General features: G+C 35.0%; 3 protein-coding genes across 8 annotated transcripts; all 3 read left to right on the plus strand.

Moving 5' to 3' along the window:
- The first annotated feature begins 2003 nt into the window (after nt 1-2003).
- LOC132623791 (protein SOB FIVE-LIKE 4-like) lies at nt 2004-2889 on the plus strand. Its single transcript, XM_060338635.1, has one exon. It carries the CDS (start codon nt 2165-2167, stop codon nt 2642-2644), a length of 480 nt encoding a protein of 159 aa, XP_060194618.1. The 5' UTR covers nt 2004-2164; the 3' UTR covers nt 2645-2889.
- A 4947-nt stretch (nt 2890-7836) lies between these two features.
- LOC132600159 (uncharacterized) lies at nt 7837-18624 on the plus strand. 5 transcript variants are annotated; one of them, XM_060313270.1, is made up of 6 exons: nt 7837-8072; nt 13188-13360; nt 14016-14070; nt 14199-14272; nt 18167-18209; nt 18322-18624. In XM_060313270.1, the coding sequence occupies exons 2-6, from the start codon at nt 13192-13194 to the stop codon at nt 18395-18397; spliced, it is 417 nt and encodes a 138-aa protein (XP_060169253.1). In that variant the 5' UTR covers nt 7837-8072; nt 13188-13191; the 3' UTR covers nt 18398-18624. The 5 variants fall into 5 exon arrangements, with proteins under 5 accessions (XP_060169253.1, XP_060169250.1, XP_060169244.1 ...); XM_060313267.1 differs by having other exon boundaries at nt 7838-8080; XM_060313261.1 differs by lacking the exon at nt 7837-8072 and adding an exon at nt 12183-12372.
- A 2943-nt stretch (nt 18625-21567) lies between these two features.
- Nucleotides 21568-22914, plus strand: LOC132623884 (uncharacterized). 2 transcript variants are annotated; one of them, XM_060338725.1, is made up of 4 exons: nt 21568-21713; nt 21951-22087; nt 22218-22276; nt 22420-22914. In XM_060338725.1, the coding sequence occupies exons 1-4, from the start codon at nt 21709-21711 to the stop codon at nt 22708-22710; spliced, it is 492 nt and encodes a 163-aa protein (XP_060194708.1). In that variant the 5' UTR covers nt 21568-21708; the 3' UTR covers nt 22711-22914. The 2 variants fall into 2 exon arrangements, with proteins under 2 accessions (XP_060194708.1, XP_060194775.1); XM_060338792.1 differs by lacking the exon at nt 21568-21713 and adding an exon at nt 21760-21851.
- The last annotated feature ends 2552 nt before the right edge of the window (nt 22915-25466 follow it).

The following is a 25466-nucleotide window of genomic DNA, read 5'->3' on the forward strand; positions in this document are numbered from 1 at the left end:
TGTCTGGCAATTTACTTATTATAAGCCAATGTCTAGGATTTACTAGTGAGGAACAACTAAAAAGGGGTTTAGAGGCAGGGTATGCCCCATCCCCATTTTTTTCCTAAATCTTAAGTCCCTTTTGCTCTTTCCCCTTGATATCAAGAAAAATGACACCTCAAAAAAAGCCAAAAAACTAGGACTTCCCCACGTAACATGAATAGCAACAAAAGAGATTTTGATAATAAGTAGTAGTACTAATGTTTTTAAATTATAGATCTAACCATTTGTCCAGATCACCATCCAAGATTGCCATCTGTCAATACCACAACTGGAAATAGATAAACAGTAACATGTACTTGCATGTAATTAAAAAGAAAAGTAAAAAGGTTTTAGAAGTATAATTGTGGTGCATGGCATGAACAAGGTTTTGGGAAAATTATAGAAGAAAAGTCCAAAGAAAATAGAAATAATAAATTAATAAAGAGAGAAATAAGTTGATTAACTATCAACGGGTATGGTGGGATCCCTCCAATCTTAACTAGAGGTTTTGTTCAAAGGCGAAGCCACGATTGAAATTTATGACCTCTGAACTTGCTACTTACCCCATACCTCATTTTAGTTATTGGGTTTGCAATTAAAAATTAATACATATATACAAATATAGGGTCTAAGTAAAGTTATTTAGTTCGTCCGAACCCGCTCGGCTTGAACCTGGATATGAAAACTCCTAGTATGGAGCTCTTCCTCTTCTAACGTGCCATTCACAGCGCGAATCAAGATTAATTGAGTTAGTAAAATTTTGATACCGAATGATTATGAGCCCGTTTGGCTATAAGCTATTTTCAACTTTTCTAAGTGTTTGGCTGGCCAGCTTATAAGTCATTTTGTTCTTAAAATAAGCCCAAAATAATAAGTTGGCTCGTTTAGCTTAACTTTAAAAAAACAGCTTATAAGCTGCTTTTTTTAAGCCCATCCATACAGGCTATATATCAAAAAGAAAAAGAAAGAAGTTAACTAAAACTTATATTTGTCCCCTTGGCACAAATCTTCACTGCTTGCTGAGAAGACTAGTAATAGAAGACAACTCCAGTTGGCTTCTCCTAGATTTGTAGTTGGCTTCTCCTAGAATTTCACAGAAGAAAAGCTGAATTTTCATTTACTCGCATGCCTTTTGTTTAATTTGACATGACATTAGAAATCAAGCAGTGAAAAATAAATGAGGCTTGTGGGGAGTATACATTATTCTCACTAGCACATAAAGGCTGTGCACCTCCTCTGTATTTTGCATTCAAAGTATACAGTTTCTTATTAATGAGTCATATTCAGAATTCACAGTAATAAAGATTTATATCTCCTCTTCACCTATTAAACCCCATGACCCTAAGATAGAGCAGCCCCAATTCTGTCCTTTCATATTTACTCTTAAGGTAAAATTTGGGGCCTTTTTTTCCCTTTATGCATTCTTATCCAAACCTTGGTCATTCGACTAATTTGAATTCGTGCAGTGTATGTCACAACACTTGCAATGAGTTTCTCCATTTTCAAGGCTTTAACTCGGAACATCTTGTTTATATCCATTCCACCACACTTGTTGTGGTGTGTTTCGTGTCTTTTTTTTATTTATGCATTTTTATTCGAAACCTACCGAGCCGACCAATCTTAATTCGTACAGTGTTACCCACCAAAGAGGAAACGCTTCTTACTAGGAGTTGCTTCATTTTTACTGTTCAAAACTAAAATATTTAATTAAAGATAAAAGGATCACATCTGTCACACCGTTCCTTTTAATAAGACAGGTTTCTCTATCAATATCTTTGACAGCTTCTACCTGTCCCTGTGGGTGATGTAAAGTCGGGAAATAATGGCTATGTACATATGTCCAGGTGGTAAAATTTAATTCCAGCTATTGAAAAAAGGGAGAACAAAAATTAAATACGGGGGTTTGGTGTTGCTTTCAAAAGTATAAGTCTGGCACGTTCTTTTCTTTGTGGGAGAATTGTATTGGTCTGCGCAGAAAAAAAACACATGTTATTAATATTTGTTTTCACCCCAATATCTTTCGCCTTTTTTCAACATCACAAACTCCAGTACTATTCTGTCTTTTAGCTCATCTAATGCACTGATCTTCATTCTTTGAAATTGCTATTACCATTTTCTCACTTAGTCTGTTTCTGGCGAATTGATGGATTCTAATTCCCAATTCTTTGGAGAAGCTGAAGAATGTAACAGCAGTGAATCTGGCTGGACAATGTACATTGGTTCTCCTTCCAATGGTGAGGGTGATGGTGAGCTGGAATACAATGGGGATTTTGATGAATTTGAAGATCATAATAACAAAGAAGCGATTAATCGAGACGATGATGAGGATGGTGACACTGATGATTCAATGGCTTCTGATGCATCTTCAGGGCCAAGTCACTTTTCAAGAAATGGGAAGAGTGGTGGTGTAGCTATGGTTCATTACAAGAATCCAAAGGAAAAGGGTAAGGCAAAAGATTGCAGCTTTACTAATAATAAAGCCAAAAATTCAGTGAAGAATGGGTACAAGAATGATCAAGGTAAGGTGAAAGAGTCTATGTTTGCTACAAAAGGAACTAAAGGTGCCTCCAATGGTGGTGGTAATAAGGTTAGGAAGAGTATTTGGATGGGCAAAGGGAAGTAAAAGTTAGTACCTCTAACTTAGTAATTCTCACTTTAGATAGTATTAGTACTACTACAGTGTATCTTTCTTTGATTTCTTCTTTGTTAGAGCACGCAAAAATTATCAGGATATTTTCAAGTACTAGCAATAAGCACGTTCTTTTTTATTTTGCTGTCCTTATGCTGGTACAAACATCCGATGTAAAAGGGTCAATCATCAAACATGTATTCAGTTGGCTTTAAAGAAGTGCATTAATATTATCATCCACACAATTGACTCTATAATTCAAAATGTGCCATGTTACTGTCGTAAAATGCATAGAGCTTAAACTTTATGCATTGAATGTAGAAATACATTTATTTAATCTGGTCACTTAATAGGTGATTTCAGATAAAACTCTATGATAACCATTGATTGTTAACTTGATAAGAAAATGACAACTAATGTGCCACCGTAAATTTGTCTATAGTATAATTTTCCTACACTGTCAACGACTTAACGTATATATAACTTAAATTCAAACATTCAACTCTAAAAGTTAGATCAAGAGGTGAGAATTGTCCACGAGGCTATAAGAAGACATATTGTCACCCACCCACCGACATAGGATTGCTAACACCCCTACATGCCTAGGCCTGAAAACTAGCGCGTGGACACATATATTATATGGGGATTCAATATTGTTGGGTGAAACAAGAAGTGGATGGGCATAGCTGTGATACCATGATAAAAAATGAACCTCGGATACAACTTTAATTCCGAAAGCTAACAGTGTAAGACCAAAGACAAATTGTCATACAATCCACCAATGTGGTACTACTAACAGTCCCAACTCCCACAAAAGAAAAAACTGATGCCTATAGAGAAGAGACTGGCTTATTCTTTGTAAATGTTCCTTATGCCTTCCTACTTATGAATGTCCTTCTATATATGACGCCCTTGATCAACTTAACTGTACCATTTGAGACGAATATGAAGCTAACATTACTACGAATCTGAAACTAACATTACTACGTACTGATGTCCTCCTATTTATTTTAACACTATAAGCTAAAACATTTTACTTTTTAAGTTCACATTTAGATATTCCGAATTTTGAACGGAAAATCCTAGGAGTACTATAACTTGCACTTCTCTAATACAAAAATGATAAAAACTATATTTCAAAATTCTAGTCAAAGTTTATTTGACTCATGGGGAATTTGGAAAAAGTGAAGAGGGGAGTATGACATCAATACAACTTCTAGGTTAGCTGAACCTTGCTCAATAAATACATGGGAAACCTTAATATCTAAGCAAGATTTTGTCTGAATTTTCATTAACATGTTCAACGTCACTAGTTGAAAATTTTCAGCAATTCAACAGACAAGAGCTATAAAAGGTCTTAATCCTAAAATACATAATAGTAGGTGAAAATCTAGTCAACGGCGCATGCAAAATGAAGTAAAGGAGGTTAAATCAAATATTCCACAATTTTTATTCTTCGTTAAGCTATAATATATAGAGACGGAGTCAGAATTTGAAGTTTATGAGTTCAGAATTTTAGTTCTTTTACAATACTAGGTACTAAATTAATAATTTGTACAAATGTCACTGGATTTAAATAATTTGACTCACAGTTAATGTGTTTGACTGAACCCGTAAAGTACACACTAGCTCCACCCTTGATAATGCATGAACGGACAACATGTTCAACGTCACTAGTTGAAAATTTTCAGCAATTCAACAGACAAGAGCTATAAAAGGTCTTAATCCTAAAGTACATAATAGTAGGTGAAAATCTAGTCAATGGCGCATGCAAAATGAAGTAAAGGAGGTTAAATCAAATATTCCACAATTTTTATTCTTCGTTAAGCTATAATATATAGAGACGGAGTCAGAATTTGAAGTTTATGAGTTCAGAATTTTAGTTCTTTTACAATACTAGGTACTAAATTAATAATTTGTACAGAAGTCACTGGATTTAAATAATTTGACTCACAGTTAATGTATTTGACTGAACCCGTAAAGTACACACTAGCTCCACCCTTGATAATGCATGAACGGACAAGTGGTTCAAGTGAAAGACTAAGGCACCAAAAAAAAAAAAAAAAGCAACCAATTAATACACAGTGCTAGCTAGCTCATGAACATCACGCATGTATGTGAATTGAATGTAAAAGTAAATACTAAGGGGTCGTTTGGTAGAAGTTATAAGCTGGGATATCCCGACACTAATTTTTATATCATGTTTGGTAGAAGGTATAAATTTATCTTGTATCAAACATGGTACAAAAAATAGTGCTGGGATATCCCAGCTTATACCTTCCTATCCCACTTATACTGGGATAAATTAGTCCCGGGATTATAATCCCGGGAAAATTTCAACTATCTACCAAACGACACCTAAGGCTTCTCTAAATTCGAGTTACAAAATGCTCCCAACCTGTCAACAGCTGGAAAACGTGATTGTGTAATCCCGGGATAATTTCATCTATCTACCAAACGACCCCTAAGGCTTCTCTAAATTCGAGTTACAAAATGCTCCCAACCTGTCAACAGCTGGAAAACGTGATTGTCACTGTTGCAGCAAAGGATAAGGTACATATTAACTTCCTCATCTGCAAACAGAGGCAGATAGATATATAGTGCCTATATAATCTTTAGCATAGATCATAAAATGTACTCGTACATGTTAATATAAAAATTTCTGGAAAGTAGTATAAACATTAAGTTTAGAACACATAGTTTTAAAGAATTCAAAACTTTAAACTCAAAACACGTAAACACGTAACTTCTTATTCAAAAATATTAGTTCTGACCCTTAATTAAAAGTGTTTTTCACCACTTTGATGCTCAAAAGCTACATAAATTCAGCTAATCAGCCTAATCCATACGGACTTTAATTGGCTGTTCTTTTGGTATATTATATAAATTAACCGTACCATATAACTGCTGCTTCTTCTTCTTTTTGATTGATCCTCTTTTGAACGTTCTTTAGATGTAAGATAACAAAAGTGACATGCATGATTAGTTGTTGATTCATTGATTACTCTTTTAATCTCATTCCCCTCGTCACAGTGACAAGAATTTAAGCTGGCAAAAGGTTTAACCAAGGAGAAAAAGGAAATAAAGAATTATAGTGTCACGGACAACTGTCAATAGTCAATCAGGTTTGTAAAGTGCTAATTTAGGAAATAACAGTTAAATAAGGTACTAGCAATTCTTAAAGGTTTCGATAATTCTAGTGGGGAAATAAGCGAGAGCTTGCATTAGTGTAGGAAGCAGCGGAACTTGTTAAAGAATACACAAAGATTGAAGCTGGAAGGATCAGTGACTGCATCATTCACTACCCATGTCATCATGTGACACAGATCTCAACTGTTAATCCACAAAGTCCCACTGACTTTAGTTTTGTGAGACAGAAAAAACGAACCTAAAATTTGTGGACCCATTAGTGTAAGATGTGGGTCTATTTTTTGTCTCACAAAAAGGAGCCTCACACAACTAATGTCAGTTGTGTGAGGCACATAGTAAAAAATTTCACTATTTTGTAGGACATTTTTAATCTAATTTCGCCTACATATGTATAGGCAAATCTGCCTACCAAAGTTTAGGAAGATAAACAAAAATTATTAAACTTTCTTTTCTTTTCCGTTAAATTAAAATTGAACTTTTGTCTGTGATATTTTATCATTTCACTTCGTTGGTTACTGGATCACACCCTTTGGCATAAACTAACCAAATATTATTCGAAAAAATTAGGGGAAAAGGTAAATGCCTGCATGAGAGATCGTTCTACTCGGTTAAAGCTAGGTTAAATCTTGGCTCGATGAAGCTCAAGCTCAATTAAACGGCCTTGGCTCAGGTTGCTTGCTTTAGTCATGTATGATTACTTTAAAACGCAATCACCCATTAAACTTAGTTTCTACGTAAATTAATAATACACCAATTAATTAAGTAGTTAATAATTACCACTAATAAACATGTTATCTTGCACTTCTTGAATTAAGTCGATGTAATTAAACTTTTAATACACACCATTAAAGTCAATTTTGTTGTTGCTTTATCTTCCTTTAAAGTTTTATTTTATGTTCAATATTAAGTTAACCTCATCTAAACTAATACTAATACTTATATATTTTTTGAAAATCAATTAGTTTATTTTTATGAACTAGTAATTTTTTCTAATAGTCAACGTAAAAACTAAACATAAAAGAGCCGATTGAGATAGCTCGGTTATACTCTAACATAGTTTTCTTGAACTCGGCTCGAGCTCAGCTTCGTATTGTAATAAGCTCGGTTGAGCTAGCTCTATTTGGAAGTAGCGCGACACGATATAATAGTAAACTCAGTTGGACTTGACGCCCTCAGTTTGACCCCTAGACAGGACATTATTGCTCATCGGAATTCCATTCCCAGCCCAGACGTTGTTGGGCTCTAGAGACTTGGTAGACGTTTGGCCATGAAAATCAAATATTTTTCACTTCATTTAAAATTTTGAAGTAGGAGTTGAAAAGAGTTGTGTTTGATTATAGTTTTTGGAAAGAATATTTGTTCTTTGAATGTATTGAAAGTGGAAAAAGTGAAAACAGAGTTTTAGTTGTTTTTCAAATTATTTGAAATTTTCATTGCCAAACGCTGATTTTAAAAAAAAGTGAAAAAATTTATGAAAAAAAGTGAAAAATTCTCATGGCCGAACGGGTCCAACTTTGAGAAGAAATTGCACGGTTTGCCCTGTTGGGTGTGCGAACAAAGTACCACATTGGTAGCTGAAAGAAAAAAGAGCTACTTATAAGGTATTAGATACTCTTAATGGTGTGAAGTCTTTTAGGAAAAACCGTACGGGCTTGGACCAAAGCGAACAATGTCACACCATATTAAGTGTATCTTTGAACCGTTTAGCCTAACATGCCTTTCAATTAGTCTGCCTTTTAGTTTATGCCTTTCAATTAGTCTGCCTTTTAGTTTATGCCCTTCAAAATCGAACTTATTTCTAACGGGCAGGCATAACTTGTGAGATATTATTATGATACGAAAATATAGATTTATGCCCCGAGAAAAAATTATTTGTTATGAGGTACAAAAATTAAAGACCAGCATAGGGACATAAGTGCAAATGGCCGAACTTCGAACATCAGAACCCAATCTTTACCTTATTAGTAAAAATAAAATAAAATATATATGTTGGTTATTTTCACTTTTACCCCTCTCCAATTTTGGTTTTCTGTCCGGCGAATACATACGTGGGAATCATAACAGTACTACTCCGACGCCATCATACTCACATAATCTTTTGAAATCAACCCACAAAAAAAAAAAAAAAAAAAAACCACACGTGTCATTGGCCTTAGAATAGAACACAATTATGCAAACAACATATTGTTCAGTGGGAGCTAATATTTAGTCCTTTGTGTAGTATTGAGTGCAACCATTGGCATTTCAATGGTTTACCCTCGTACGCCTCAAGGTGATCAGGTTTCTCTCGCTTACCCTGCAAATCTTTATTAATACTATGTCGTTTCCCTCTCTGTAATTTTACTCTTTCCGCATTTGTGTTAAACTTAACCCACATATTCTATTACTATAAGTGAACATATAAAACAAATGGAATTTTTCTAGTTTGAAAGAGAAACATACTAGTATATCAAACATTAAAATTTAAACAGTTTGATGAATATAGAAAGTGTATCCTATAAATTGGGATGGAGAGTGTACATGTTAAACTGTTTGTCCTCTTATTTTTCTATATTGTATTAGTATAAGTGAACATATAACATTTAGGAAGAAACAGAAAAATATTATTAGTATATCAAACTTTAAAATTTAGACGTTTGTTCTTATAAGCTTATCCATTGCTAGCCAATTTTTGGTTCCAAAGTATTCACAAAAGCTGTCAGCTTGCTAGTTTCATGTTCTCAATGGTGTTGTTGATAATAGTGTTGTTCAAGTAGCTGCCAAGTTGGAAAATATGATTGGGACTTGTCAGTTTATTAATTCATCTTATATTGAGAGTGAATATCAGAAAGTTGTTAAAATAGTAGTGTAAAATGAAATACTGCCAGAAGTTCTGAGCCATTTAAAAATAGGAAGTGTCATATAAATTGGGATGGAGGGTATACACGTTAAGCCATTTGTCTTCATATTTTTCTATATTCGCTTTACTTGTTTTTTCTATAGGAGGTCTCGAGCGTCACTGTTCTTGAAGATTACAAGGAAAGTGTGGTTAGCGATCCTCTTGAGTGAATGCATAGTTAGGTTTTATGTTTGTTTTTTTAACTGCTGTGATACGCCGTGTTTATTATGTGCAGAGGCAGATGTAGCCTTTTGGTACGGGGTTCATTTGAACCCATTACTTTTGGCGTGATGCATAAATTATGTATAAAAATTCCCTGAAATTGCAATAAATAGTATGTACGAATCCATAATTTTAAAGATATATTACGTTCAATGCTATCAGAAGATGAAAGTGGCGGAAATGAGAATGCTGCGATGGATGTGTGGGAACACGAGGAGCGATAGGATTAGGAATGAAGTTATCCGAGATAAGGTAGGAGTAGCCTCGGTGGAGGACAAGATGCGGGAAGCGAGGCTAAGATGGTTTGGGCATGTGATGCGGAGAGACACAAATGCCCCTGTGCGGAGGTGCGAGAGGCTGGCTATGGACGGTTTCAGAAGAGGTAGAGGTAGGTCGAAGAAGTATTGGGAGAGGTGATTAGACAGGACATGGCGCATCTTCAGCTTACCGAGGACATGACCTTAGATGGGAGGGTATGGAGGACTCAGATTAGGGTAGAAGGCTAGTAGGTAGTCGCGTTTATCCTTTCTTGCGAGTAGTTGCATTGATCTTTAGTTTCTTGCCCCTTGATTTGTGCGAGTTTCTGTTTGCACAGAATGGTTTATCATGGCTTATTCACTTTCGTTGTTTTCATTTTCATAATTGCTTTGAATTGTTTACTCATATCTAACCTTTCCTATGTTTTTTCTTGAGCCGAGGGTCTTCCGGAAATAGCCTCCCTACCTATGGTAGGGGTAAGGTCTGCGTACAATCTACCCTCCCCATACCCCACATTGTGGGACTCACTGGGTACGTTGTTGTTGTTGTTGTTGTTATTACGTTCAATGGTAACAACCTTAAATGTTGAACCCATAAAACATAAATCCTTCATCTGCCTCTGATTATGTGATCATCCAGCGCAACGTTTTTATGTCACTTCTTTGTTGTGATTTGTTGTCTGTATGGGCCTTAATGAAGAGATTCATTGGTTGCTTTATGCTTTTTGTATGAAATAAATTGGTGTTACTTTTGCGAGATTCTCTTGCTACTGCTTTGTTTGGGGTTGTGGAATTAAAGGACAATTAGAAACAAAGTCTGCTTGAAGAACAGAGTGTCTATTGAATAGAGTTACTTTTTTACCTACTAGAAAAATTCCTTCTTTCTAATGAAGTCACATCTTTCAGTACTTGAACTCCAGTCAAGTAGTTTAGATCATAAGCTATCTGCTCAGACAAAATCCAAACTTCGAAAAGTTTAATCAAGAACAAAGAAAGTTTCCAGGAGAGTATGCATGGCCTCTTAGGTATTCTTTGTGAATCTTTTGGAGCCCATTCTAAAGTACTTTTGGCTTAGGAAGAAAGGTTTAGCACATCATGTGCCACAATCAGACATAAACAAGTATGGTAATAGTTAGTAATTCTGTAGCAATTGGAAGTTAAATCTATTGGAAATGTTAGTTATGTGTTACAGTTACTCCAAAATCTAAATGGTGACGCATACATACTAAGGGAAGCATTTTGTGATTTGGGATTAAAGTGCTTGGTGAATCCTTAAAATAGATGTTCTCAGGACCCAATCACGGTTATTTGGTATTAGAGCAATTGCACGAGAGTAGTAGAAGAGAGCTGTACGTGGATGGAATTTTGGAAAGTGCCTCTTGTAGCAAAGCTGGGAAGCACAAAGATATTTCCTCTGTTTTACAGTTGAAATAATAAATGAAGTGTAGAACCATTCCATATGTCTTAACATTTACCTATTTGCGTATTTACCTTTCTGTGTAATTCTTGTATGGAAATCTTCTACTATCATTGTTATACTCTATGGCTCATAAAATAGAAATAACTACGAGTTGGTTTTGAGGCTTTAGGGTGCGGGCATGTGAAGAGGAGATGCACGGATGCCCCAGTGCGGAGGTGTGAGAGGTTGGCTATGGATGGTTTAGGAGAGGTAGAGGTATGCCGAAAAAGGATCGGGGAGAGGTGATTAGACACGATATGGCGCAATTTCAGCCTACCGAGGACATGACCTTAGATAGGGGGTTGTGGAGGAGACGAATTAGGGTAGAAGGTTAGTAGGTAGTACCGTAGTAGAGCATTGTCTCGCTTATCCTTCCATACTAGTAGTCGTAGCTTTACTCTGGCAGTTTCTTGTCCTTCGATTTTTGTCACTATCCATTGTTTCTTGTACTTCTATTACCGTATATTTGTTGTAGCTATTATTCCTCAGAATGCTTTGACATGCTTTCTATAGTATTTTGTCATGGCTTTTTCACTCCCGCTATTTCTTTTTCGACTTGCTTTGAAATGTTTTTCCTTTGAGTTGAGTGCTATTGGAAACAACCTCTCTACCTCCCAAGATAGGGGTAAGGTCTGCGTACACTCTACCCTCTCAGACCCCACTAATGGGATTACACTAGGTATGTTGTTGTTGCTGTTGGTTTTGAGGCTTTAGGTTCTCAACCACTTGAAAGACTTGGGTTTAAGCTTGTAAGCTAGAATGAACCCAACAAATTTTCTTGGCTTGTGGATGGTGGGTGGTCTCAAGTTTTCATAGTGGCTGTTAGAATGTGCTTTCAGCCAGAAGTGTAATTCATCACCGGTTGATAAAATCCTACGATCAGGTCTAACAAGGAGATAAAAGTTTTGACAGGGGAATAATGTTATACTGCTCCAATTTTGGAATATTTACAGAATGAAATTAGATGTGTATGTTTGGTGAGGAAACAAGAATCAGCAAGTTGTTTGGGCTACTAGCTATAGCCAGATTGTTACAATTACTGCCTGTTAATACAATCTTGTATAAGTTGTTCTATCTCCTGGTAAATACACTTTTGTATGACAATATTTAATAAGTCGCCATTAATTTGTATCATCATATAAGTGTTTATGTTTTATCATCCTTAGTTGGATTTTGTTCATCCTATAAATAAATAAAAAAGAATTTATCTTCTCCGTTCTGGCAGCTGCAGAGTTCTTTACTTAATGAAGAGTGTTTTTTCGTCATTTCTAGTTGATACTATCTGTGATCTTATGACCGCTTCTTTAAACAGTTGAATAACGGTCCTCCAGCTCCAACGTATATGACATGGTCAATTTATTGTTATTTGAATTTCCTCGTAGATCCATCTTGCTCCTCGTTTCCTGACTATGCTATGGCAGCGCACAGTTTGAATTTCTCTGGACTGGGCTCTTGGTGGGCTCAGTGAGAAGGGAATCTTTGTTTGGGCCCTTCAGTTGGAAAGTCTGAACTGCTGAGCTGGCTTCAGTACTCAAAATTCTCTAGAAAACCCATAGTTGTTGTTCCAACTTCCAAATGCTCAGACATTGATATTCTTTCCTACTTTATTTCCACGATCTCTATAAAGTTGGAATTTACTAATATAACCCGACTTGCTAATATCCACGTGTGTGTGTGTGTGTATATAAGGATAGAGGGTTAAGACATTAGGTTTCACTTCATTGTTCGTGTCGCCGCACTCTTGCAAGATACCTAGGTTAGTACCAGCTTTCAGTTTTATGAACTGATTTAAGTCCTTTTTTGGTCTTTATTAAATGTGTGTGTAAAATTTTTATCTGCCTGATTGATCTTGTTATCTTCTATTTTTTTTCCTGTATATTTTTGCTGCTACTTTTGTGATTCTAGATTAGTTCTGTAGCTTTGTCTTCCTTGTGTAGGTTTCATGTATTTTATCCATTTCGGCCTATCCCCTTTAAGTCTTCGCCTGGTTTTTCAAGTTAAAGCTTTGCGATGTCTAATTTTATCTCATATAAATGTATAATAAAGGCCTCTTTGCAATTCTGGAGTTAATGTACAACAATTTTAACCAATTCCCTCCTTCCCCCCACCCCCTTCTTCCGATGGGTTGGACTGGAGGTAAGCTAATAAGAATGCCGCCAAAAGATGAAATCATAAAAGGGAATTAAATTTCTAATTCTTTCCAAAAAGGAAAGGTCAATTGGTACTGCTGATTTGGTGTCCAGTTGCATTAGATAAGCTTGTGACAGCAATTGGCCTGCTGGGAACACGATGATGTATTGAGGTAATAGAGACATTGATCAATTATCTTTCATCATTCAAATTTGCTTCCATGGGCCATGAGAAGATGTAAAATTGATACTTATCTGTCCTGACAAAAAAGAAACTTCTGGTATGCATTAATCACCTCTTGTCAGTTTCCTGTTATGTTACAAGTCTTTAATATCTTGCTACAGCACTCATCTTAAGTTGTTCTAATACAAGTCTTCTAGATGTCTGATCATATTATGAACTCAAGAGAGGTCCTAACTTCTTTTTTGTCTCATCATGTAGCCACATGGAGAAGCAACAGATTGAGAAGTTGGAGAGGGAAAGTATTGAGAAGTTGGCGAAGGAAAGTATTCAGAAGTTGGAGAGGGAACAGGCTGGGAAGTTTCAGAGGTATGCAGTTGAGGGCAGAAGATATTTAATGTCCAAGTACTTCTCAGACAAGACTATATTTGGAGGTAAATACTTCTTTAGAATGCGGTTAGCGTGTCTTTTATAAGTATTAGAACAGAAGGGTTATCTTTTTGTTGATGTGCACTGTGGGTTGATAATTGCATTTGTATGTCAATACACATGATGGTTAAGGGCATTAGGAAGTGCATGCTTAACACTTGGGATCTGTTTTACAGCCTTGCAACAGTAATAAAGTAATCACCTAAGGCCTGTATAGTGAACCTCTTTCTGATTGAGAATCAACATGTAGTGATAAGTAATTGCTTTTCCAACAGTTTGCTGAGTCTACTACCTCTATTATGTTGCTAATTTTAGGTCATTTCAGGTTGGCATTGATAGGCTAACAATTACATTTGCTATTTTGCTGTCCCTTTTTCTTTCCGTCGTTTCTGCATGGGCTACATTTCTTTTGAGCCGAGGGTCTATCGGAAGCAACCTCTCTATCCCATAAAGGTAGAGGTAAGGTCTGCGTACATCTTACCCCCCCCCCCCCCCAAGACCCCACTTGTGGGATTACACAGGGTATGTTGTTGTAGTAGTAGTAGTATTGATAGGCTAACAATTGTTTTCTGTTGGAAGTCAGTCTTACCTTTTCCTTCCTTAATAGCAGCAGTAATTCATTACTTTGACATGATTGAGTATGCTGTTAATTGTTTACAGGAAACATATTTGAAGAAAAAATGACCAAAGATGGAGAAACCACAAAAATGAGCAGGTATATGAGAAAATAGTTTTAATCTGGCACATTTTGTGTTGTCTCACTAGCTGTTTTTGGCAGTCCCTTTTCTTCTTCTTTTTGTTTTTTATTTTGTTTTTGTCTTAACTTTGTTTCCCCCACCTCAGGTTTCCTGGTTACCAGTCCTATGCAGACCCTGCTAATTTTGGTGACGGTAGCAGTAGCAAGTCAATTTCTACAGGTGAAACTCCATTACATAGTGCCAAGAGGAAGCAACATCCAAAATACTACTAATATTTATCTTAGAATTTCTTTCCGTTTATTTTGCTGTTCTCTTAATAAGTGGTCTTAGATATACCTATATTAACATGTAATGAATCTTAACTTTTTCCTAGAAATTTCAATTCATCCTTGCCGATTGCACAACTAGCATCGTTATTTTCTAAAGGGAAAAGGGCCAAAAATATTCCTAAACTATTTGAAATAGGTCAGCTTTACCCTCTGTTACATTTTTGGCTCAAAAATGCTCTCCAACTAGCCAAATAGCTTAAAATTACTCTTCCTGCTAACGGTTGCTCCAAAACAACAAAGAAGTGGCCAATTTTGTCCCTGAACAATGCCAAAACAATTCAGCACAATGTAGACATTGGAATGTCATTAAAATAATTTAATCTCTAAAAAATTAAAAGGGAGAAAAGAAGAAACAATAAGGCAGTACATGTCCAAAGATATTAAAGGACACAAATAAGGTGAAAATCATATATTTTATAACGAAGACGCAGCTAAAAAAGAAAAAATACACTTTGTCAAGTGAGACCTAAAGTAAACAAATTACTAGAATTTGATGGCTCGAAGATGAAGACAGCTAAACACACTCAACAAATAAAATTTAATATTATATGACTGAAAATCTGAAATGTATATTTTTTGTTCCAAGTAAACTAATACATATCTATTTCCTTCCGAAGAGTGTAAACATTTTATTTCACACAGCAAATTTGGTTAAGTAAATAAAAATAGGGGAAATAACTCTTATATACGGTCCACATATTTAATTTTCAGCCAATGTAGCCCATTGTATTATCGATGTATAGATAATATATATGTTCTGTGTAGCTATGTGATCCATGCATCTAGTTTGCAGCCGATGTAGCCCACTGTATCAACGGTGTATAGATAATGTATTTTTTCTGTATAGTTGTATATAAACATTAAATATAGGCTTAATGCATATGCGGCCTCCTAAACTTGTCTTTTTTTTTCCCCATTTTGGCACCTCAACTAAGTGTTGTTCCTATTGAACCCCTGAACTCGTTCTCAAGTGTGTCTATCAAACCCTCTAAATCTGATTTTTATTAGAAACAAAAATTAAATTATGGTAATGAAGGTGAAGTAGTATTTTAGACGTGTGATAAGCTATTCTTTAGGTCATGAATGTGTCGGTTTCTGCAGATTCTACTCTTCCACTGCCAGCTTAATTAAGAGCTTACTCTTCTTTTCCCTCTCAATTGCTGCTAATCTTAGCTAAAAGATGGCATAATTAAATTAGAATATATATTAACATGTTGCAACATTGAAGATAGAATACTATGTAAGTCAGCTTGTATTTGATAGATACACTTGAGGACGAGTTCAGGGGTTCAATAGGAACAACACTTAGTTAAGGTGCCAAAATGGAAAAAAGGGATAAGTTCAGGGGGCTGCATATGCATTAAGCCTTAAATATATATATAATGTGTATGCTTTGTATAGTCATTTATAAACACATGAAACCAACTCAAGTTACAGCTGAATATATCAGTGTATATATAATGTATCTGCTTAAAAGAATAAAAACTTTCATAATCATTTTAAGTAAGGGATTTTACATAAATGACTACATTTTGGGGGTTTAAAATTTGTCATAGCTACATTTTCAATATTTACTTGGCACAGCTATTTTTTTTCGCTGTATTCATTTTTTTTCCGCTGTATACATTTTATTTTCACTTTATTCATGAATATAGCGATTTTTTTTTCTTTTTTCACTGTATTCATGAAATGACTATCTGTATTCATAAACGGGCTCATTGTATTCATGAATACATCGAGTAAAACTGAATACATAAAAACATAGATACTCCAAAAATTAACAAATACATCCTAAAAAAATGAATACAATCTAAAATATTAACAAAAAAAAGCTCAAAAAAAATGAATACAATCGTCTTATTCATGAATACAACAACACTAACCATTAGTTCCGGCCAGATTTGCCGGAAATTTTACAACAACAACAACAAGGCTTATGCCAACAAATACATCCCAAAAAAATGAATACAATCGAAAAATTTGACAAAAAAAGCTCAAAAAAGTGAATACAATCGCTGTATTTGTGAATACAACAACTTCCGATCAGATCTGACTGTTTCTGTCCAGATCTGACACTGACACCACTAGATCTACGAAAACATCGTTGTTACCAACAACCACCGTTAAAACGAAATCGAAGCTTGTTCAAGAACCAACAACCGCCATTACAACACCGCCATTAAAACGAAATCGAAGCTTGTCAGGGGCTATCCAGTCATCTCCATCCTCCATATTTTTTCTAAATTCAGAGAAGAAGAAGAAGAAGAAGCAGCAATTTTGGGAAATGCAAGGTTTAGAAGAGTCACGCCATTAGATCTTCAGTCAATTTGAAACTTCTTTTGTATTGGTTTTCTTTCTTTGTATATATCATATGCTTCACTTAGCCCATGGTTTCATGAGAAGGGGAGAGAGGGGCAGAAAATGGAGGTGAGAACTCTATCTACATGTGATAAGGTTTACAGAGGAAATGGAGGTGAGAGAATACAACAAAAAATCTAGTATGTGCCAAGCTGTATTACCTAATCTGTCAAAATTAGGCAAATTAAAGCCTTCTGCCGATTTTCCTTGAATTGAATTTTGAAATCAAGGGCAATTTCATCTTCCATTTTTGGTTTCTCCATGGATGAGCAATTGAAAATCATCATCTGCATGTGGGAACCCTTTAGGGTTATTCTGCCCATTGGTTTTGAATTTTCAAGCGAATTGAGAGACATGCAATCGTCGGAGAGAAAGACGAATACAAGTGATGAAAAGGATATCATCTTTCATTTTCATACATCTATTTTACACTCTCTCTCCCTCCCTCCCAAAATTATATTCTTTCGTCATCTCCATCACCAATAACTCAAATTTTCCTCTTCATTTTTCAAAAAGGATCCCTTCGTAGATCTATGGCACAACCTTAATTTTACCTAAAGTTATCACTTGTGAGGATAAAACAGTGACTAAGAGGTTCCGATTGTGGTTTTTTTTTTTTTTTTGGTCAGAACCCCTTATGCTATTGATCTCTCTTTTGGTAAAAAAAGAAATTTCAAATTATTGTTGTTTTGGAAGTACTTTAAATGATTATGAAAGTTTTTATTCTTTTAGGCAGATATATGTTGATAATACTCAGCTACAACTTGAGTTGGTTTCATGTGTTTATACATGATTTTACAAAACATATACATTATATATATTTAATCTCTATATATAGCTATACAGACATATACATTATCTATACACCGATGATATAATGGGCTATATCAGCTGCAAACTAGATGCGTGGGCGGTACGTATGAGTTATTTCCCAAAAACAAACTTGTGTGCTTCCATTTAAAGGGTACATTGAAAGAGATAAACGGACTATATGTTTTTATTTGGGCCTTACTAAACTGGAGGGAATCGAATAAAAATTGACAAAATTAAGTGGTATGACTTGTCTTTTTTGTTGGTCCAGTATTATTTCCGTCACTTTCCTGTATTTTGATTCTAGCATTCGCATATCTCTTATTCTATACTGCTTTGGATTGCTTGTTCTCATCACTAGCACTATGTGATTGTTTCTTTTACTGCGTTGTCCTATTATCTTGCTGCTATTACGGCTTATTATTATTGATGCGTTTTCATCTCTCCTTGAGCCGGGGTCTATCGGAAACAACCTTTCTACCCGTCAAAAGGTAGGGGTAAAGTCTGCGTACACTCTATCCTCCCTAGACCCCACCTGATGAGATTATAGTGGGTATGTTGTTGTTGTTGTTGTCCGTGGTATGACTTGATTGAGTTTGCTGTCAATTGTTTTCAGGTGTCAAAAAGACTAAAGATGGAGAAACCACAAAAGTGAGCAGGTATATGAGAAAATATATTGCATGTTTTAATCTGGCAGATTTTGTATTGCCTCACTAGCTATATTTTGATGGCCTTTTTCTAATTTTTTTTTTCTTTATTAATTTGCCTCAGGTTTCCTGGCTACCAGTCTCATGCAGACCCCGCTAATTCTGATGATGATAGCAGCAGCGAGTCAATGTCCTTTTAAGCACATTACCTAGTATATGGGACAATGTTGTCTTCTAATTGAATTCAGTAAGAGGATCCAAGCAATCCAACAAACATTTGAAATTATGAAAGTCATTCAAAAGTTTAGGGATTTTAAGTTCATGCTTCATCCTGAAGCTTTGATCAGTTTATTGAACAGTTATTTTTGGCCAGAATCAATAGTCCATCAACTACTCCATTTTGTGCCGACGTATTAGTCATTACTTATTTGTGACCCACTTTCTTCTTCTGCTTCTTCTGCTTCTTCTTTTTTTCTTCTCTCTCAATTGTGTCATCTGACTAGATAACAATGATGAAATATGACGACAATAGATATACTTCATAGGTGATTTCTTCTCATGAGAGTATTTAAACTTGACGAGTAGAGTTATTTGGCAATGTACTGATGCACAAACCACCATTATTTAGAAAAGGTAAACATGAATCATGTGATTGACCGTTTTGTTTTTAATTTGAGTTTTGTTGGTTTCATGTGTCCTTGTGTCCGGAAAAAGGCAAACAAGTCTTCTACTTTTCGAAAACCCAAGAATTTGAAATAGCAACAAGTTGGCGGGGCCAAGACTCAAAATTGCAAGACATCCCAAGTAGAATCCCAAAACTCTCAGTATAGTAGCTTCAGTTTCCGTACACTCAATTCCAGAGAAATGCATAGCAAATGATAGTTGTGGACTTGGAAGATATGTCCATTTTCAGTCTCCCAACTTTGGCCATTAAATACTAAACTATTACTCTGTAGTTTAAATACTGCTACCTCCGTTTCAAATGTTTGTCTTACTTTCCTTTTTAGTCTGTTTGAAAAAAAATGTCTCTTTCCTTTTTTGATAACTCTTTGATTTCAACTTTTCACATGATATGTTTAAGACCACAAGAGTAAAGGACACTTTGGTACATTCTACATATCTTTAGTGAACGACTACAAGATTCAAAAGTCTTCTCTACTTTCCTAAATTCTGTGTCAAGTCAAAACTAGACAAACATTTTGGAACATAGGGAATACTAAATTTCAGTAATTGCAAGTACAAGTAAAATATTAAAATATTGATTTGAGTTTGAGTAGGTAACAAAGTGAAATATTAGTTTTCATTCACAAATCTTCAATTTTGAGAAACTATTTTGTATGAACTAAAGTTCATGCCTAATATATTTGACCTCAACTTTCGAATGCTCTTTATCAATTCCAACTCTCCTTTTCAGCTTCAGCAAGATATTACATTATCCAAACGCCTACTAATTTGTTTGAGGATCATTTCGTTCAACCATTCTACGAAAGAAATACAGAACTGTTACGCCCAGTGTTGCAAATGAAGTATACTAAATATAGTAAATTCAGTAAGTTTGAAAATACAAGGCACCTTTGCACTTGTGTTTTTATTGAGCTAGGAAATTAATGAGGCCACGTAGCTCGTTTCAGAAAACCAATTTAATTCCTCTCCCGACAAGAAGCAAATTTCACAATTTGATGTCGACGCTTTTGTCTATTTAATTTAATGTACTTTTAGGGCATAGTCCACCTAGTACCACATTCGACTAATTTGAAGACTTCATCATCCTCGGTAAAAGTACTTTCAGCTGTAAGGTCTGACTCCTTTTGCCACATTTCATAGTGATCGCCAATAATTATTAATTTAATTAAGCTTCAAAATTAATCACCAAGTGATAAAATGAAAAAAGTGAAAGACCGAGCCCTCGTGTTGTGGACTTGTTTGTTAAATCCTAAACTGCAATGCTATTAGAAGGGTTATTTTATCAATTAGAGTAACATGATATAGATTGAGTGATTCTAGGCAGTTTACCACTTGCCCATGTTCTTCTCCTTCTCCTCCTTTTACCAATGTTTCAAAAATATGTCCGTTAATCACCATGCTTGCTTTACCTAATAAATTAAGTATATTTTAGAGTAAAAATATATATTAGAGTTTAAGTTTTATGCATCAACAGTGTAAAAATATTACACAATCAGATAACGTAAAAAATAATTTCAGGTAACTTTATTTGATTGAGAAACTAGAACTAAATGATAACTAGTTAAATTACATCGAAAATGTTTAAAAATTATTACACTATTGGAGGAAATATCATACTAAACATTCTTTTGGCTTTGAAAGAGGGCTACGTGAGAGAGTCCGCTTATCATGTTCTAATAACAAAAGTCACACGCTTAATGTATAAGGATCGGACGTAGTTCTTTGACTGGGATTGACCATGAACGTATACATGTGCTAAATCATAAATTTTATATTCTTGAAATATACCTACTTTCATTTTATCTTGCAGCGTAATACTTTAATTATCATTTTTTTAGTCTCTACATATAACTTAAAGGTGCCGATGAATAGTCAATGTAAAGCATAATTATCGCTATTCTAGCTAGTAATCTTTGGATTCTTTTATTTTAGCGGAATAAATAGAATTTCTAACTATCTATAGTTATTTATATATGTATGTTTTTCACGAAAAATTACTAAAAATGTTCGACTGCAGTTGAATGATAATAGAAAGAATTTTACTAATTTTATATACACTATCAATGTGTAGAAATTAAACTCTAAAATCTAAATTAAGAACTTGTTGCCTCTACGTAATCCTATCCAACAGACGAACTGAGCTAGATATATAGGTTACATGCATGGCAGCAGACAATAGGAAAACAGTTGTAGTATCAGCCCTTCCATGCAATTGTAGCTCTTTTTACCTAACATTGGGAATTCTAATTAGCCCTGAAAAATCTGCTGGAAATATTAGTAATTATACTAAAATGTTTTAGTTAGCTAGGTTCATTTGTCTTTTCAGTTAGTACTTGTGCATGCTTCATGTTTATGTCACAACTCTGTCATCTTTGTGCCATATGATATTTTGAAGAGTCTAATTTCATTACAACAAGTTAAGTGGTACTAAGTCGAAATCACCAACATAGTTTTCTTGCAAGGATTATTTTTCAAGGCAAAAGTGGAAGATATACACAATAACGCGTATGCAAAAAAGGATGCTGAAAAAGAAAATTATCAAAAGCAATTGAAGAATATACAAAGACATTATTTAACTTTAAGGGGAATGTTGAAATGTTAACCAAACCTTAAATGCTAAAGTATTTAGGTTCATTTGTCTTCTAAGTTATCCTATTTGTATTATGTAAGTATGACTTTTATGTTACCAAATTCACAGTGGATGTGAATGCATTTAATTAGTGTCTATAGAACTGTTTCTTGCCTTGGCACCTATAAAAATCGCCTTGTAATGTGTTGTTTCGTAGTTTTCTATAGTAATTAGTTATCTCCATTTTCTATCCAGCTTATGAGGTTAGTTTATATTTTGCAATAAAACCATCCTCTGTCTCTTTTAACTATTAGTACTATGAATATTGATCTATTTCTAATCAGTCTTTGAATTTCCCCAGGTGCTTCTTGTACCCGAAACCTTTTTTTAATCAAGAAAAAGTTAGTTGTAGTGAACCCAAGATTTGACTAAGTTTCGGACTTTGGGCTTTCTATAAATCTCCAAGTTTCTTTTCATGTGTTTCCTCTTCTTTTTTGCAGACTGATAGACAAACATACACTTAACAAAAGAAAAAGGCCAAGAATGTTGTCCTTAAGTTTTAACAGCTTTATGCTTGTTGTGATTTTCATTTTGCTATCCGTCAAAGATACTGTTGCTCATACTACTCATGACCAAGGTAATAATCATCCCTTTTGTTTTCCCAATTCAATATTTCTATATAATATCTTAATTCAATAAAAAGTTTCCTTCTTGAGAAATTTCAATGTATAGCTCTTTAATATATATACACTCCCTTCTGCATGCAGTTGAACAAAAATTTGGGGTCGATGAAGCTGGAAATCGCATTGCCAAGTCAGGAGAGAAGGTAAAAATGTGCCCTTGTTGTTGTCAATCCTTTAATTCACTATAATTCGTCACATTTCAAGATTAATTATACTCATGTGAGACCTTGTTTTTGCAAATGAGAGTGTGAAAAACTGAATTAAGGGGTTGTAATTGAAATTCCAGGAATTAGTTTCTTATGGTCATGTCCCAGCATCTATTGAAGTAATTGCAGCCGGTGGCAGAATTGGAGGAAGAAAAAGATTGGAAAGCATCATGACTAAGGAAAATTCCAAGAATTCAGTTGCAAGTGCAACATTTTCTGTTGGAAATTTTAACCATAAAGGGAAGGGTAAGTTAAGAATGCAAAGTAAATTGAGTACTACTGGCAGAAGTGTGCAGGTCAATAGAGGTAGTTTATTGGCTTTCAGTGCTGATTATCACATGCCAAAAACACACCCTCCACAGAATAACTGAGCTTTTACACAAGTCTTGAATTATTTGGCCTTTCATCATAATATATATTGTTGTGGCTGGTGAGAGAGGGAAAACTGTTTTTCCCATTCTCTTAGTTTCTATTTGATATACTTTAGTTAGATGCTCTTGCGAAAAGGGATTATATACTTGTATGTATCCAATCGAAAATCTAGCAAAGGTCTATAGAATTTTCATATTTTCATATCTGCTAACTATCTCAAATTGATGGTATTTAATGACTAAATATCTCATATCTGCTAACTATCTCAACAAATGGTCTGCAATTCTGCATCATGTGAATTTTTGTAACCTAAAATTTTTTGGCCAAAATCAAATTGCATTGCATGGTTAACTTAATTTCTTGATGTTGCAATGTACTGTATTCTCTCTTAACAAGAAGACATTCACATGTGACATAGTAAACGTGACCTGTTCATTTTAAATTGCAAAAAAATACTTATATTACCTCTTAAATTTATCTCGAAAAGTCATTTACAACTCTTAACTTTATGGCGTCTCTTTATCCCCTATTCTTATCGCAATTGTAACCAAGATCCTCCTGCATGGTAATGTGGCAAAGTACAGTCATTTTCTTGAAAGCTTATAAAAGACACAAAAGCCTGTTTGGATGGGCTTAAAAAAAGCAGCTTATAAGCCAAAAAAAAAAAAAAATTGGGGTAGCCCAACTTATTTTTTTTTTGCTTATAAGCTACTTTAGATAAGCTAAGCCAAACGAGCCCAATTATTTTTTTGGACTTATTTTAAGCACAAAATGGCTTATAAACTGACCAGCCAAACACTCAAAAAAGCTGAAAACAGCTTCAGCAACTTATAAACTAAGCCAAACGGACTCAAAATTAAGTTAAAGCAACTAAATAAGAATATGAGATAAATGAAGGCACTAAAGTGTAAGGAATGAAGAACATAAGTATTGGGTTCACATGACTCCAGCCTTTTCGACAAAATAAGAAATATATGTGAAAATCACTAAAAAAAAATATATTATAAATTCAGATTATGAACTCATGTTCTCAAAAGTGTAATGAGATCGGTGGGAAGAATCTCTGAAAATAAATTTTGAATCCGTTTGTGCGTAAAATTGAAGTGTAAATTACTTTTTGAGATAAGTTTCCGGGAAAATTTATATATTTTCCTTTTCAGTGTTACTATTAATAAATATTAGCATAACGAGCTTCGATTTCCTTTGCGTTTTCTTCCCCCCCCCCCCCCCCCCCTCCCCCCCTCTTGTTTCAGATGCATTAGTATCTAATTTTTTTGAATGATTTTTCATTAGCCTCGGAATTCTTCCAATCCCACTCACAGCTCTGGTAGAGCTGGTATATAGAGTTAAAAAAACAGAAAGTTTACCTTATATGTATATGTCAGTGTTATTTAACTAATTAAGGTAATTTCATCTAATCCTTTTTTTTTTTTTTTTTGGAAACTCCAGGAAAACCCGCAGCCGCTACACCCTCTGCCACAGCCTCTGCCCTTCGGGTGAGCACTCTGTGGTGAGCACTGTGTGCGCACTGGGTAAACCCCCCACTGTGAAATAGCCTGCAAACCCCACAGAGGATGTAAACCGCACTAGGCAAGCCCTGTACGACAGGCTCGACTGAGAAGGCATTAGGGGTGGTTCGATCCCGCGACCTCCCTTAGGGAAGCCTCCCCTCAAACCAACTCAGCCACACCCGAAGGTGCAATTTCATCTAATCCTATTCTGTGTTCCACATTAGATTTGCTATATATGGATAAACTTCACTACATAAAAGTTACTAATTCTATAAAAGGGACGCACACAATTTTATTCCACCTTTGGGTCATTAGCACTTTTGTCCCTATTTTGTGCTAATCTTTAATTTTTGTTCCTCAAGCCAAACAATTTCTCCTCCGAACATAAATTTATGTTTTTGCATTATAATATCCCACAAGTTATGTTCTGCGCCTTAAAAAACTGATGCCCCACTAAGCATAAGTTCGATTTTGAACGATAAAAAATAAAGACCCACCCATTTGAAGAAAAACCATGCAATATCTTCAAAAATTTGTGGTTGGGCTTGGGCCCTTTCGGCATGTTTTAGGGCAATTCGCAGAACATTTTTTTGCGCGGATTGCCCTTCTTTTGGGGGAGGTCTTTAAATTTTGCTCTTCAAATTTGTGGTCTTTAAATTTTGCCCCTCATATTTGTGGTCTTTAAGTTTTGCCCTTTGCTTGGAAAGGTGAACGAATACATGAAATTCTGGGTTCGAACCCCCGCTCAGACATAAAATAAAAAAATAATTTCGCCAGGCAGGACTGGAGGAGTGTATGCCGGATCCAGCATACAATCTTTAAGAAAAAGCTAAAGTTATTCCGGATCCGACATAACTAAAAGTCTGCCCCATAAGGCAGAATTTTTCCTAAGACATAGTTTAGTTATGCCTTATGGGGCAGAATTTTAGTTAAGGCATAACAAAATTATGCCCCGTAAGGCAAGAACTTTTCTTAAGGCATAGACTTTGCCTTATAAGGCAAAGTTTAAGTTATGCCTTAAGGAAAAGTTCCGCCTTATGGGCATACTTTTAGTTATGTCTTTGGGGCACACTTTTTAGTTAAGGCATAACTAAAAGTTTACCTTGAAAAGTAAATATATATATATATATATATGCTTCAAGGCAAAGTCTGCCGGAGGGGGCAGACTTTTAGTTAAACACAACTAAAAGTCTGCCCCCTCCGGCAGACTTCTAGTTAAACACAACTAAAAGTCTGCCGAAGGG

Source organism: Lycium barbarum, chromosome 1, assembly GCF_019175385.1.
Source record: "Lycium barbarum isolate Lr01 chromosome 1, ASM1917538v2, whole genome shotgun sequence".
Classification (NCBI taxonomy): domain Eukaryota; kingdom Viridiplantae; phylum Streptophyta; class Magnoliopsida; order Solanales; family Solanaceae; genus Lycium; species Lycium barbarum.